At 41.3% G+C, this 15,522-nt stretch overlaps 1 protein-coding gene across 3 annotated transcripts in view; it reads right to left on the reverse strand.

Moving 5' to 3' along the window:
* PTPRM (protein tyrosine phosphatase receptor type M) overlaps positions 1–15,522 on the reverse strand; it is a 759,871-nt gene that overhangs the window by 150,494 nt on the left and 593,855 nt on the right. For all 3 annotated transcript variants that reach the window (XM_060119604.1, XM_060119603.1, XM_060119605.1), the window contains 2 exons: positions 5,429–5,580; positions 1,498–1,572 (listed from right to left, as the gene is read on the reverse strand). In XM_060119604.1, coding sequence (XP_059975587.1) covers positions 1,498–1,572; positions 5,429–5,580 — 227 coding nt within the window. The remainder of the gene's footprint in view (positions 1–1,497; positions 1,573–5,428; positions 5,581–15,522) is intronic.

Consider the following 15,522-nt stretch of genomic DNA (forward strand, 5'->3'; position numbering starts at 1 on the left):
TACAGTCAGGATTAAAAGGTGGCAGCTTTAGTGGGGTTTGTTTATTAGTCCTCAAAATGATGCAAATTCAGCAAGTCTGCTTTAGGTCCATTCTTCAACTTCTGAGTTCATTGTTTCCTCAAGCAACAAACTTGCTTAATCAAGCCCAGAAAACACCATAAGGGGGAAAAAAAAAACCATCCTCTACATAAAAATCGTAACAACTTAAGAGAAAAGAGAAGCACAGGGGGAAAAATTATGTTGCCAAGATATAAACCCTTGTAAAGAGAGTTAGGAAGCAGGACTGGCACAGCTGAGGATGGAGCTCTGGCTGCGACGGATGGTTATACACCTTGAAGTCATCTGTGTTGTGCCCCTTTTCTGTAAGGTTAGTAGTACTGATAGAGAGAGAACATAGCCGGGTACGCTCGGGCTACGGTCTCAAAGGCAACAGCAGCTCATGCTTGTGTGGTTCTATCACGGCCAGGTAATGCCATTTCTCCTCACCCTTCTTATATCTGGACAAATGGGATTTTTTCTTTAACCCCTGCTGGGAATATTTCCTACTTTCATTGCATTCTGTCCCATGGGGGCTAACATTTTATTTCATTTCTGGTGACATCCGACACATAATAAACCATGTGATTATAAAGTGTCAGCTTGTCGTTTTGCTGTTGAGAACATCGGCTCCTTTGAAATTCCACTGTGTGACAGACATCTGAAATGCTGGGGGTGCCCTGGGTAGCTCCAAGGAGGAGGAGGGGGCCAAATCTCTACTGTGATGATTTTTCTCCATAACATTTGGCAAAATTAGAAAAATGCTATTTTTGAAACTGCTGTTTTCAGTGCTTAGCAATAAGTGAAAATAATAAGAAGCTATTTTCACGTTTATGACTGTCACCACTTTGGACAGACCTTAGGTCTTGCAAGTACACAGCTGAGTGATGACAAACTGTGTTTTTCCTTGGGATCAAAGCTGACTTTTAATTCTGAACCTGGACAGGGAGAGCGCTGGAGCCGGGATCGTTCATTGGAACCTTTTGGTATCATTCCCAACACACACACGGTAAACCCTTCTTATCAATGGAGATTGTTTAGAGAAAGTCTTTTTATTATCTATGCCCACCCCCAACCCCTCCAGGCCATCCACCACCCTCGTGTCCGGGTTATGATCCTTGCATCAAACTGCCGTCTCCTACAGAGTGGCCACTGACTTTAGAAATTACTCCTGTAATAAACTGTGATAAAGGGAAATGTTCTCACCTAAAATTGCAGTTGGCACAAATGGGTCTGTCATACATCATAAGCAGGTCAATGCAGAGAAAGTAAAAAGAGAAAGAACAGTAAATGACTGATGAAAGGCCCCCCAGTTTTCCCGCAGAAAGCCATAGAAAGCATCGGGTTACAACACTTCAAACACGCTAAGCTCCTAAAGCATCCTGGGCAGCAAACTGAGCCCTGGGTGATTCTGACTGCTCAGGGTTTATGAAGAGATGAGACAACGGAAAGCTTTGTTACCTGGGTAATAGGAATTAGGCACCGATGTGCTCAGGGTGTTTGTTTTCATGGTAAAGGACGATGGTGAAGACACAGCTGTAAATAAGAGAAAAGGCGTGTCAGCAGGGGTAGAGAAGCAACACCAGAAAATACTGCCCTGAGGTCACTCACGGGGAAACGACACTGGGTAGACTATTGACCAAAGAAACAACAGAGGTTTACCTGTCTACGTGTCTATGAGTCTATGTGGTAAATACTATCAGTCTCCACTGTCTCTGCGGGGAGTTACTTGTACTTTAGAGGACACGCCCCCTTTTATCACTGAAAAGATTTTCTGATCCCACAAATGAAGGAAAAAAACCCACAACCACAGCCACCATTTTGAATTAAGAAATTCATTAATTTCCCTTTTGACTTCTAGCCTTTGCTTGCAGAATTTTACTATCACACTGAACTGATTTTTACAACTAAGTATGAGAGTGTGTCTACACATGGCTTTTGGAGAATATTCTGAATGTCAATGTTTTTGTAGTTTGCTAAATCCTCACCTTGCTCCTATTTTGGATTTTCAGAGAGCTTTTCACAATGCTATGATCTGTTTTATGAAAAATAAAGATGATGCTCCATGTGTACTATATTTAACGTGAAAGCTGCATGACTACATGTTGTCTTATTAGGCCTTTAAATCCTTGTAAACATGCTTATTTTTCTTTGAAATCTTCCTCTGAAACACTCAAGATTTAACTATAACACCTTCTCTTCCCCCTGTCATTAAGAGGTAGAGTCAATCCCATCCAATTTATCTGATTCCGTTGAAAGTGGGTATTTCCTATTTTTAAAGTAGTTTAACTCTCTTCAACGTCTTAATTGATTAGTGCTTTAAAAACACTTTAATTTCATAAAAGTGTAAGGATAAATTATTTGAATGTGCTCAAGTGCTCAAGGTGGTTAGATCTAAGTCTAAATTTTTTTTTTTTTTTTTTTCTTTTTGCGGTATGTGGGCCTCTCACTGTTGTGGCCTCTCCCGTTGCGGAGCACAGGCTCCGGATGCGCAGGCCCAGCGGCCATGGCTCACGGGCCCAGCCGCTCCGCGGCATATGGGATCCTCCCAGACCGGGGCACGAACCCGTATCCCCTGCATCGGCAGGCGGACTCTTAACCACTGCGCCACCAGGGAGGCCCCTAAGTCTAAATTTTAATTCCTCTGATGTGGTTATATGGTTTATTTGATGCTGAGTTCCTGATCAGGACACTAATACCCACTTACATGGCTGTTTTATGGGAGGCTCTACCAAATCCCTGTGGTTACTGCATGTCAGCTTTATCCTGATGACATGTTAATATATTTTCACTCTCCTGGAGCAGTTCCCTTCAGACAATGATTTTACCTGTGTTTATATTTTTCAAGCATAGAATTAGCAAATGACAGAACCAGAACCCAGGCTGCCTGTCAGTTATATTTTTCTAAAATAGATAAGTATCACATTTATAATGCATGTTTACGATAAGCTGCCAGGAAAAAAGAGAGCAGTCGATAAAAACAAGGACAAAACCCCGAGTACCTATAAAACATGCCAGGGTCAGAGAGCATAATGCCTATTACCTGCTGACATTTTTATTTGTTTTGTAAAAATGTGCAAAGCAGATACAAAATAACTATGTTTATGTTCACCTTTAAAAACATATTTTAAATCCCTTTTTTGTATAAGAATTAAACCCATACCCACTATCCATATCTACTTTCCCCCCTTTCAGGTACGACTCCCATTTGCTTTGGTGGATGGATTATTCCCCATTCTTATAAACGTGCTCGGGCTTATTTTTAAATTCTCCAACCTCAGTTTTCTCACCGTCTCATTCCTAAAAACTACTTGCTTCCCAATCCTGAAAGATCTCAAACATATCCAGGCTTGGAGTAGGTCTGGGCTAGAAGCCTAGTGGTCTAATGAACACTTCTCATGAAAATTTCCTTCCCCAGTAACTGCTCTTTTAATTTAAAGGCATTTAGAGAGTATGACGATGTCAAAGTTTACCATTAGGGTCACTGCCCGTGGATGGGATTGGATGAGACCTACCCATTGTTCAGAGAGTGGGAGGACAGTGGAATGCCTCCTGCCATGCTTCCTCCATTGGCTTTACCGATGGAAGCATCAAATAACGCCTCCTGGCGGGTGAGCCCCAGAAGCTGTGTCCCCACTGCTGCAGCAGCCCCCTCTATATGGGCAGTTTTGGATTTCCACAGATACATTCATTTTTTAAAAAGTCAATGCCAAATTAAATATCTTGTCCAGAGGCAAATGCCTCCTGTTGCTCAAACTTCAAAAGCCTAGAAACTACCAATGTAGGTTTCTGCTCTTTGGGTAGGCAATTCCAAGTAAATTTATTCGTGAGGAATTTCACCATGAAATAGAAGATTTGGAACAGTAATGGGTTATCATGGAAAGAGCGAGCATGTATCCGCGTGGTCCCTTCCACACTGTTGGTCAAGAAATAACTGCTCTGACAAAAATTCTCATCTTGTCTGTGGTGGGAAGGACTCGCCCCCCACACACAAATGCATCCTAAGTTGCTTTATTTTGGCAGTTAAACGCATTACATATCTTTAAATGGAAAATATATTTGCTACAAAAAAGCAGAGAAAATTGCACAAAAAAAAGGGATGGAATTTGTGGTAAACTGAAGTACTCCAGATTCTGCCACCTACACTGAAAATGACATGAAAGGGCAAAGGACAATGACCACGGTTGAGGAGTGTGTCCTGCCCGCCGGGGTGAGAGCCGTGTCTGCTGAAGTCCCGCACCAGCAGGCCAGGGCTGCATGTGGATAAATAAACGTAGGGCCTCTAACTGGGATAAGGTGGACAATGGTAGCCACTGTGAACAGAAAGGAACACGCCTTTCCACGAAGCCTTGCTGAATGTAGGGGAAAGGCAGGTGTGGGAGAAGGGTGCTGACCACAGCAGGCGTGATCAGAGAGGGTGGGGGGCCGGGGGAGATGCAGATCCCAACAGCCCAGGTGGGTGGTCAGGACAGGAGCGCACACCGTCCGCACTGGGATCAGCCCTCTCGCACCAGAGACCATGTGTCTGTGATTCTCCCAATCCCCAGCCTTTACTTTATTACTATTGGTGACAGCTGTTCTTTATCCAGCTGCAAGCCGTCCAGCATCCTGGTTGCACAGGCAGGGTCGGCAGCAGCCTTTGGGCATGGATTTCACACGTTAAAGAAACCTCTGACCTTGAACCTGTCAGTGCTGTGAACCACATCATTAGGCACAGGCCATGGGATTTAGTTTTGGTCCCGAGAAGATCACCAGGGACATGGCAACTGCACTTTTTGTATTCATACAATCCATGTAATTGTTGGCTTCCTAAAATAACGCCTTGTACCTGGATGGCAGGTGGCAGTATGGAAGGTATTAGCTGAGCTCCGTTTACCCACCTGGTGTGAAACATAAGCCTTCTGAAGTGGAAATACAATTTAGCTTATTAATTGCCACTAACAGCCCTGTAATAAAGGCAGAACTTGTCAACTAAACAAATAAACAATTAGCTTGTTACTGCCATTTAGTGAACTGCTTTATAACGGGCTTCCCCCGTGTGACTGCACACCTGCCTCGCTTACAAACAGGAGCTGCATAACAACAGGGATGGTGAGAAGCAGGTGCCTTCCTCTGGGTGAGGAGGGAAGCCTCCATGTCACTGCTCTCGGGTCTTTACAGAAACGTGGCCCTGGCTGCCCGTGCGGTCTGCTCCGGTCCCGTCACCCTGCCCACACCACTGTTCCTAAGCAACCGTGGCACGTGGGGACGTGTCCAGGATCATCTGAAGGGACTGGAGAAACCAACAGGGCCTAAGAATTCTCTGGGAGGTTTTGTTTCCTAACCCCCAGCACCACGTGGAATCCCGGAAACCCGAGAGCTGCCCTGAAGGCAGGCCCTGCGCGGCACTCACATCTCCCGTTGAGGTTGTGCGTGTCCATGAAGGAGAAGGCCTCGTCGCAGCTGGTGCCCTGCTCCGCGTAGCTCTTGTCCATGGAGCTCACCATCACCGTCATCTCCTGCCGCGTGCTGCTCATCGTCTCCTTCCGCTTCCTGGCCAGTTTCCTTGGGACAGAGAGTTCATTATGCAGACACGCGTGAGGATGGAAAAGGTGCACTGACCAACGCTCGGGAATCACTTGTATGGAATTAATGGTATTCATCCATAACAGTGTCTCGTGATGCCTTCTAGATGGCAGGTTCTCTGCCAGCTGCAGACGTGCAGAGGAGACCCATCTCCTGCCTGTCCTCAGAAAACCCCCCTCAGGCCAAAAGGCACATGAAAAGATGCTCAACATCGCCAACTATTAGAGAAATGCAAATCAAAACTACAACGAGGTATCACCTCAAACCGGTCGGAATGGCCATCGTCAAAAAGTCTACAAACAGTAAATGCTGGAAAGGGTGTAGAGAAAAGGGAACCCTCCTACACCACTGGTGGGAATGTAAGTTGATGTAGCCACTATGGAGAATAATATGGAGGTTCCTTAAAAAACTAAAAATAGAGCTACCATATGATCCAGCAAACCCACTCCTGGGCAGATATCCAGAGAAAAACATAATTCAAAAAGATACATGTACCCCAGTGTTCGTAGCAGCACTGTTTATAATAGCCAAGACATGGAAGCAACCTAAGTGTCCACTGACAGATGCATGGATAAAGATGTTGTACATATATACAGTGGAATATTACTCAGCCATAAAGAAGAATGAAATAATGCCATTTACAGCCACATGGATGGACCTCAAGATTGTAACACTAAGTGAAGTAAGCCAGACAGAGAAAGACAAATATCATATGATATCACTTATATGCAGGATCTAAAAAAATGATACCAATGAACTCATTTACCAAACAGAAGTCGACTCACATACATAGAAAACTAACTTATGGTTACCAAAGGGGAAGAGAGGGAGGGATAAATTAGGAGTTTGGGATTAACAGATACACACTACTATATAAAATAGATAAACAACAAGGACCTACTGTACAGCGCAGGGAACAATACTCAATATCTTGTAATAACCTATAAGGGAAAAGAATCTGAAAAAGAATATATATTCTTATATATATTCATATATATATATAGTACATATGTATATAAAATTGAATTGCTTTGCTGTACACCTGAAACTAACAAAGCATTGTAAGTCAACTATAGTTCAATAAAAATTAAAAAAATATGCATTTACAAAAAAAGTTGTCAAGGTTTTGAAAAGGAAGCTGGCATGGCTCCTCTGGGTGCCAGCGTGCGGATGCTGGTCGTCTTCTCCAGAACCCCCTTTCTTCCAGCCAATCACCCTAGCCGAAGGGGCAGAACCTAGGCTTGGATGTTCTCCACAGGTGTTCTGGATGGAGGCAGCACTGGCCCCGGACCCACAGCTGCAGTTACAGCAGCACATTTGCTCTCCACGGCTGCGCCTGCCAGCTCACTGGAAAAGCATTCTTAAGCCAGGTCTCCCCAGGATCACTAAAGTGGAGGACCGAGATAATTAGCACCATCATTCGGGCAAAACGTCCCCCCTTGCTGGAGTTTCTTTAATTTGCTTTGGACTGCAGATAATTGCCCCAATATTTTCTTTTGTTTTGCCTATGAAGAGAGACCTAGTCAAGTTCGCCAGACTTCCCTCTTTGTCTTCTCTTGCTTGTGTTTCTCTAATCCTTACAGGTTAGGAAATGACAGTGAAAGTGCTTCTCACTGCTGGTGGGAGGTGGTGGTGGAGGGGGGATGTGTGCTCCAATAAAAGCCAAGCTTGTACTGGAAAGATCTTTCTCCTCTCTAATCCTCCGTGTGTGAACTAATTTCAGTGATGTCACGCTACACACTCCACTGCTGATCTTCCTTAAGCACAAAAGAAGCCCATTAAGGACTCATGAGAACCTGCTCAAATCCAGCAGAGGTCCAGTTGGAGACCCACAGCTTTAAGCTCATGTCCGTTAAGCATATACTCTGTGTCCGTGAACCTTCAAAACATGGCTCCCATGTCCTCAGCAAGCCTTCCTGCATTAACCTCACCCTTTGACCACAGACACAAATGTCTCACTGGGGGCCAGGCAGGTACTGCAAGGCAGTGAAGCAGGTCTAAGGCGATAAGGAGTGGTGGGCACTGGAGTAACGGAAGGGGAGACAGTCTCTCAGCTCCAGAGGGTGGATGCCCCATAAAGATCGCAGACATTGTAAATTGCAGGAGAAACCAGAAATCCAGATTTTATAGGAACTATCTGAATTCTAAGTATTGTCAAATAATTCAAATTAAAAATTTAAAAGACTATGTGGCCCAAACAAAGCATGTTTGTGGACACTTCTGCTCCCCACTAATACAGCACTTAGAAACTTAATTGTGTTGGAAGGGAAGGGAGTGGAAACTGACAGATGATACATAACTACTGTATGGCAGTGCTCTGCAAGTGTTCTCTCATTTAATCCTAGTAACCTGGTAAGAGCTATTCTTACTTCCTATTTTATAGGTGGAGGAACTGAGTCTCAAGGACTTAAGTTGTCCAAATGGTGGAGCTGGAATTGCACCCCAGATCTCTCTTGACCCCAAAGGTACCCATTCTAGAACAATGTGCTGTATCTAGTAAAGTATTTCATTAATTTACATTTCCTTACAAGTTACATTATAATTATCACCAAGTTGCTTTCAAACGTGAATACTCTATCACCTCATAGCTAAATATTATGAATTGAAAAAAGCAGGATTAATTTACTAGCACCTAGTCAACACTTTACACAAAGCAGGTGGTATTAAATATGCTTGTTAATCAAATTAACAATTGTTACACCAAAGCATTAGAAAAGACAGTTTTTCTGCAACCTCCTAATCAAAAGTAGCTTGCTTGGTCACGGAGGTTTTGAGTCATTGCTTGGGATTTTTAATTTGTCCTCATGCACAGCTAAATGCTATCGTCCATAATTACAGATGGTTGAGGAAGGTGAGATTTAGAATTGAGAGTTGGGAATAAGTGTGGATAAATTGAAATGTATTCTCTTTCTCTTTTTCTCCTATCGATTTCTCTTTTGGACTTTGTGTTTCAGATCTATATTTTATATTTTAAAGAAAACTTTAAAAACTGTCAGAAAAACATTGTGAACTTAATGAAATAGTGTTTTGTGCAGGAAAACTGAAGTGGAGGCAATTTTATTTGCAATCTTATCTAAAGACACAAATAAATTTATTTTCCATTTTGATTTTTAAACAAATGGTTTGCCTGAGATATTTCAATCTCAAATCTCTAAATTTGGATTGAATGAATCTCAAAGACCCTTAGTAACAACAACAACTAAAAATGTTCCTACCAACACCTAAAAGTGGAGCATAAAAAATTAGAGAGAGGACTTTTGGTTTATGGTCGGGCATGTAAGGAGCTTGGAGGTCATCACTTTGTCCTAACAACAAGTAAAAAGCTGAAGAGACAGAAAATCAACAACTCCTTCTAACCTGTCAGATAACTGAGGTCACAGGGCAAACCAGTGCCCCCCAAATTACAGAGACAAACAGGCGGATACAGAGAATCACAACTCACCAGAGCAGAAACCCATGAGCAGAAATCTGTGTGAGAATCATCACTGGGGTAGATAAACCTAAACTAGAATTGAATTATTGGAGGGTCAGTATGGACAAGTCTGAGACTTAAAAACTCCAAGGGCGTCCAGACTTAGGGGTACCCTACGCCTTTTTGAATTTTATCTCCAGGAACCCTACCTCATTCTCAAAGTAAAGACTGGAGGAAAAAATTGGGCTTCCAGCAGGAGCGGGGCGGGGGGGGAAGTAGACATTTTGAAACACACCCAGAGCATTCTGTGCTTTTTAAAAGGGCTTGCCCTCAAGAATACTATTTTACTAGATGGTTGAGGAAGGCGGAATCTGTTGGGGGAAGGAAAATATCCAAATCCAGCTGTCTCCAGACATCCTGTCCACCCAAGGTGGGGGCACTGAAGCACCTGTGCAGGTCACAGCTCAGGGACACAAGTTCACTAACAGGTTGAGACCCAATCATAGGTCACCTCCTCTCCCCCAACACCTTACTATCACATTACTAAAGACCTATTTGCAGAAGTCTTTTTTCCTTGGTACATCAAGTCTGGACATCAGTAAAAAATTACAATGCATACTAAAAGGCAAAAAATGCAGTTTAGAGACAGAGGAAGCATTGGAATAAGGCTCATATGGGAGGGATGTTGGCATTATCAGACTGGGAATTTAAAATAACTATGAATCATAGGCTAAAGGTTCTAATAGAAAAAGTAGACAACATGCAAGAACAGATGGAAAACAAAAGCAGAGAGATGAAAAATTCTAAGAATCAGAAAGAAATGCTAGAGATAAAAAAAAAAAAAAACCTGCAACAAAAACAAAGGATGCCTTTCATGGGCTCATTAGGAGAATGGACATGGCTGAGGAATGTTTCTCTGAGCCAGAGGATATGACAATAGAAACTTCCAAAACAGAAAAGCAAAGGGAAAAAAAGGCTGTAAAACAAGATAACAGGATATCCTGAAACTTTGGGACAACTAAAAAAGGTGTAATGTTTATACAGTGAGAAACCAGAAGGAGAAAGGAAGAAAGAGAAGTCACTATTTCTATTATCCAAAGAAAGAGTGACTGAGAATTTCCCCCAGTTAATGTCAGACATCAAAACAAAGACCTGAGAAGCTCAAAGAACACCAAGAAGGGTAAATACCAGCAATTCTACACCTAGCGTATTCAAACTTCAGAAAGTCAAAGGTAAAGAAAAAATGTTGAAACAAGCCCAAGGGGAAAAATAAACCTTAGTTATAGAGTAGCAAAGATAAGAATTATACCTGACTTCTTCTCAGAAACCATGCAAGCAAAAAGAGAGTGGAGTGAAACATTTAAACTGTTGAGAGAAAAATACCACCAACTTAGAATTCTGTACCCTGTGAAATTAGCCTTCAAAACTGAAGGAAAAATAAAGTTTCTCAGACAAAAATTGAGGATATCCTGTGATAAATCATAATGGAAAAGAATATATAAAAAAAGAATGTATATATATGTATAACTGAATCAGTTTACTGTACAGCAGAAATTAATGCAATATTGTAAATCAACTATACTTCAATAAAAAAAGAAAGAAAGAAAGAAATAGAGGGAATTTGTGGCCAGTAGACCTGCCTTGCAAGAAATCTTAAAAGAAGTTCTTCAGAAAGGAGGAAAATGACATAGGTCAGAAGGAGATGTACATAAAGAAGAGGATTAGAGAAGGAATAAATGAAAGTGAAATAAAAACTTTTATTTTGCTTATTCTTAATTGATCTAACAAATAACAGTTTGTTCGAAATAATAACAGTGACAATATTGTTGATGGTTATAGTTTATGTATGAGTGAAGTGAATGATAGAATGAATCAAGGGACATGACAGAGGAATTAGGCATATTTCATTATTCTAAAGTACTTACACTAACTGTGATGCAGTATAGTGTTATTTGCAAGTGGACTTGATTTGGCTGTAAATGTTTATTGCTAACTTTAGGCAAGACCCGACTAATCTGTTGTTAGAAGAAAACCACTTTAAAAATAAAGATACATGTAGATTAAAAGTAAAGGGATGCAGGGACCTCTCTGGTGGTGCAGTGGTTAAGGCTCCAAGCTCCCAATGCAAGGGACCCAGCTTCGATCCCTGGTCAGGGAACTAGAGCCCACATGCATGCCATAACTAAGAGTTCGCATGCCACAACTAAGGAGCACACATGCTGCAACTAAGACCCGGTGCAACCAAATAAATAAATACATAAAATAAATATTAAAAGAAAGAAAACAGTGTTTGCTTAAAAAAAAAAGTAAAGGGATGGAGAAAGTTACAACCTGCTAAGAGTAATCAAAAGAAAGCAGGAGTAGCTTTTTAAATTTCAGACAAAGCAAATGTCAAAGCAAGGAAAGTTATCTGGGGTAAGAAGGGCATTAGGTAACGATAAAGGGGTCAATTCTCAAGAAGACATAACAATCCTTAATGTGTATGTGCCCAAAAACAGAGCATCAAACTATGTGAAAAAGAAAAACTGGATAGAACTGCAAGAAGAAATAGATGATTCCACTACTGTCATTGGAGACTTCAACACCCCTCGACCAGAAATGGACAGATTCATAAAGCAGATAATGAGTAAGGACATAGCTGAACTCAACAGCATCATCAATCAACCTGATATATCAATAACTGACATCTATAGAACACTTCATCTGACAATACTGGAACACATATTCAAGTTCATGGAGAATATTCACAAAGATAGAGCTCATTCTGGGCTATAAAACACACCTTAATAAGTTCAAAAGAATAGAAACCATATGATCCAGCAATCATGCTCCTTGGTATTTACCCAAAGGAGCTGAAAACTTTTGTCCACATAAAAATGGCACAGTGATGTTTATAAAAGCTATATTCATAATTGCCAAAACTTGGAAGTGACCAAGATGTCCTTCAATAGACAAATGGATAAATGAACTGTGGTCCATTTAGACAATGAAATATTATCCAGCACTGAAAAGAAACGAGCAATCGAGCTGTAAAAGACATGGGGGAAACATAAATGCATATCACCAAGTGAAGAAGCCAATCTGCAAAGGCTTCCTGCTATATGATTCCAACTGCATGACATTCTGGAAAAGACAAAACTATGGAGACAATAAAAAGATCAGTGTTTTCCTGGGATAAACCATAATGGAAAGAATATAAAAAATGAATGTAGGTATGTGCATAACTGAGCCACTTTGCTGTACAGCAGAAATTAGCACAACACTGTAAATCAACTATACTTCAATTAAAAACAGAAGATCAGGGTTTTCCAGGCAGGGAAGGAGGAATGACTAAGCAGAGCACAGAGGATTTTTAGGGCAGTATGATATTATAATGGTGGGTATGTGTCATTATTCAGCTGTTAAAAACTATGGTACATATGACACCGAGTGGACCCTAATGTAAACTATGTACTTCAGGTGACAATGACATGTCATCAGTTGCAACAAATGTACAATTCTGGTCCAGTATGTTGACAGGACAAGGGGAAGCCGTGTGTGTGGGGCAGAGTGTATATGGGAACTCTCTGTTCTCTTGTTGTACTTCTTGCTTGATTTTGCTGTAAACCTAAAACTGCTCTAAAAAATAAAGTCTATTAAAAAAAACACTGCAATACTGCCTGGAAAAAAATTAAGAGGGAGAAAAAAGACAGTTAGAGCCCTAAAGTTCCCAACTAGAACAAAAGAGGAGAAGGAAAGAAATGTGGGATGAATTCAAATTAAAAGGATGGCCCTTCATGCTTATTCTATTCCAACATTTCTTTTGTATTTCTTTCCTGGCATAAAAATAAAAAACAAGGAACAAGGGCAAGGGAGTTGGAAGAAAACTCCTTGGCAAGTTATTAACTATGTGACAGGCATGACTTGGAGCCAGTAAAGAAAACATGGTGAAGAATAATGTCTTCAGTATCGTGTCCTATGGGAGGAAGAGCCGCAGAACAGTGGCCACCAGTTAGGAGACCCAAGTGCAGCATGGTAGGGAGGAAAGCAGAAATAACTCCTCCTCTTCCTTTCCTCCCTGAATCTGAACTGAGTGGCAGCTGTCAGAGGATCAGGGTGGAAGGGCATGTTTGCCATGTGCACCAAGCAGATTCAAGGGGAAGGAATCCAAAGGTCAATCTCAATTTGGACCCTAGTCAGCTCCTGGTTTATTGCCACTCAGGGTTATAGGACACAGTTCCCCAACGAGCCTGACTGGCCCCACTCCCAACCCTAATAGAGACCCTGCCATGTTGGGTTATGCCAACAAAGATCATGACCAACAAAGGACTTGGTAACAGTGACCTGAAGATCAGTAGTTGGCTACAAAAAAGGTATCTTCATTCTTAAATGATCTGTCATTTAAAATTCTACAGGGGAGGCAAAACTCGAGGATTTGCAAATTGCATATAGACATAAGAAGGAAAAGGCAAGTGGCTTTCTGGTCCTGGCTTCTACAATTAAGTGTGTGCTTCGACTTAGTTAAGGACTGGTGCAGAAGCTGGAATGGAGAAGTACTTAATTTTTTCTCACAGTAGGGATGAAGTAGATATTGGTTGAGTCAGAGAATGCATACATTATACCAAATTGCCAAGATACAGCTGAATAAACCTCAGTGAATAGGGGGCTGTCCCCGTAAAGATGGATCTGTGAGAACTACCAGATGATGTTGTTTTTAAAGGCAGAATTTTAAGGAAAAGGAAAAGAAGATGATCCAACATTTTAAATACTTTCAACGCAGAAGAAGTGGCTCTATAACAGTTAATAGGAAAACAAAGAGGATAATAATTACAAAAACTTATGTAGGACTTGAGATAAACCAGGCACATTACATTCATTAACTCTTAATTCTCACAACAGCCCAGTGAGGAGATTACTATTGTTATCCCAATCTTAGAGAGAGGGAAACTGAGGCACAGTGTTGTCAAGTTTCCCAAGAACATATGGCCAGACAATTCTAGACCTCTGGCATCGTCTCCTGTGTTGAGATAAAACCATCTCCATGAGACTGTTATTGGCCTCACTAAGAAAACTTTATTGGTTGCTTAAATCTGAACACAGAAAATAAAGGCCAGTTTTCTTTGCCAGCTGGGACTTTGTGGCCAACGACCAACATAAGAGTGTTCTTCTAACTTCACTGCTCACTGTATCATTACCTAAGAAACCACTGCGTCCATGTCTTGCAGACACAGCACTATGGACACACTTGTTCCCCACCCAGCTGCCTTCTGGTTCTCACTGACTAGTGAACATGGCGCGTGTTAATCACAAAGAATAGAGTTTCACGTTGAGACAAGTCAGGGTTTTGATCTTGGTTGGGTCTCTTTTTCAGAGTTTACCTCTTGACCCTGTGATGAGATAAATTTATAGGCTGGAGTTGCCTCAGGCAGACTGAGAGGGGGCCTTCGACACTGGCCTTCCTCCCCTGCAACTGAGAAGTGGGGGCCGATTTTATTCACATATTACTTAAGGCTACAGCTTTATGTTGGGTTACCTAGAGGCAAAGATGCCCTAGAATGCTCCACTGACCAGTCAGGGTGTCTGCAAGGAACACACACCAGCCAAGAGAAGAGAAGAACCCTGCGGACCTCTTAGGCTAGTAGCTGTCAGGATCTCTCTTTGTACCCATGTACACATACCATAACCATGAGCATTTCATGTTGAAGAGGCTCAAATAACAGAGTTATATTATACAAATTTAATGAAAAATTAGTCTTTCTCAAACTTAGAAGTTGTAAAGGAAATATCTGGAAAAGGTTGACTTTCTTTGAAAACAAGTTGAAACTACATGTATTACAATCCAGGATCACTTCAAAATCATGATGTGTATATCTTTTGTATGACTCTGATGATGACAGTTATTATCACAAATTACAATAAATAAAGGGATTGGGAACGTGTTAATTATTGCAAGAAAATTCATGGACTCATGTGGGAACAAAATAATTCCAATATCCTATGTTTTATTTTTGGAATTAACAGAATTAAGAATAGAATCTGTTATTTTCTGGAGGGAGTCCAAGTACCTAAAGCTTTTTAACCGTAGAGTGTTCGAGGGATAAAACTTTTCCTCACCCTTGAGTTTCAAAGGAACCTCTGACTGGAAAACATTATCTGGATATGGTTGGGGAACATTGCTTTTATTCTCAGCCCAAGGGTATTTCACCATGTGTCTTGGCAAATGTTAGCATCAGCTGCATGAGGGCAAGGCTTTTGCCTCTTGTTTGCTGTATATGCCCTGTCCTAGAACTATACTGGCCTGTGGTAGGCATTCAACAAATATTTCAATTTGTTCTTATTCTGATTATCTGATTAATCATAATATTATTTCCTAATTATAAAAATATGGGATGAACATATTTGTGTGTGAGAGGGAGAGACAGAGACAGAGAGAGACAGTGACTCTGAGGCATAGCTAATGAAGCTAAAGGTCTCTGGGTCAGTACTTGGAATTGACCTGCACTTCTCAGGGCTCAATCCTATAGCTTTTC

Source organism: Mesoplodon densirostris, chromosome 15 (genome assembly GCF_025265405.1).
Source record: "Mesoplodon densirostris isolate mMesDen1 chromosome 15, mMesDen1 primary haplotype, whole genome shotgun sequence".
Classification (NCBI taxonomy): Eukaryota; Metazoa; Chordata; class Mammalia; order Artiodactyla; family Ziphiidae; genus Mesoplodon; species Mesoplodon densirostris.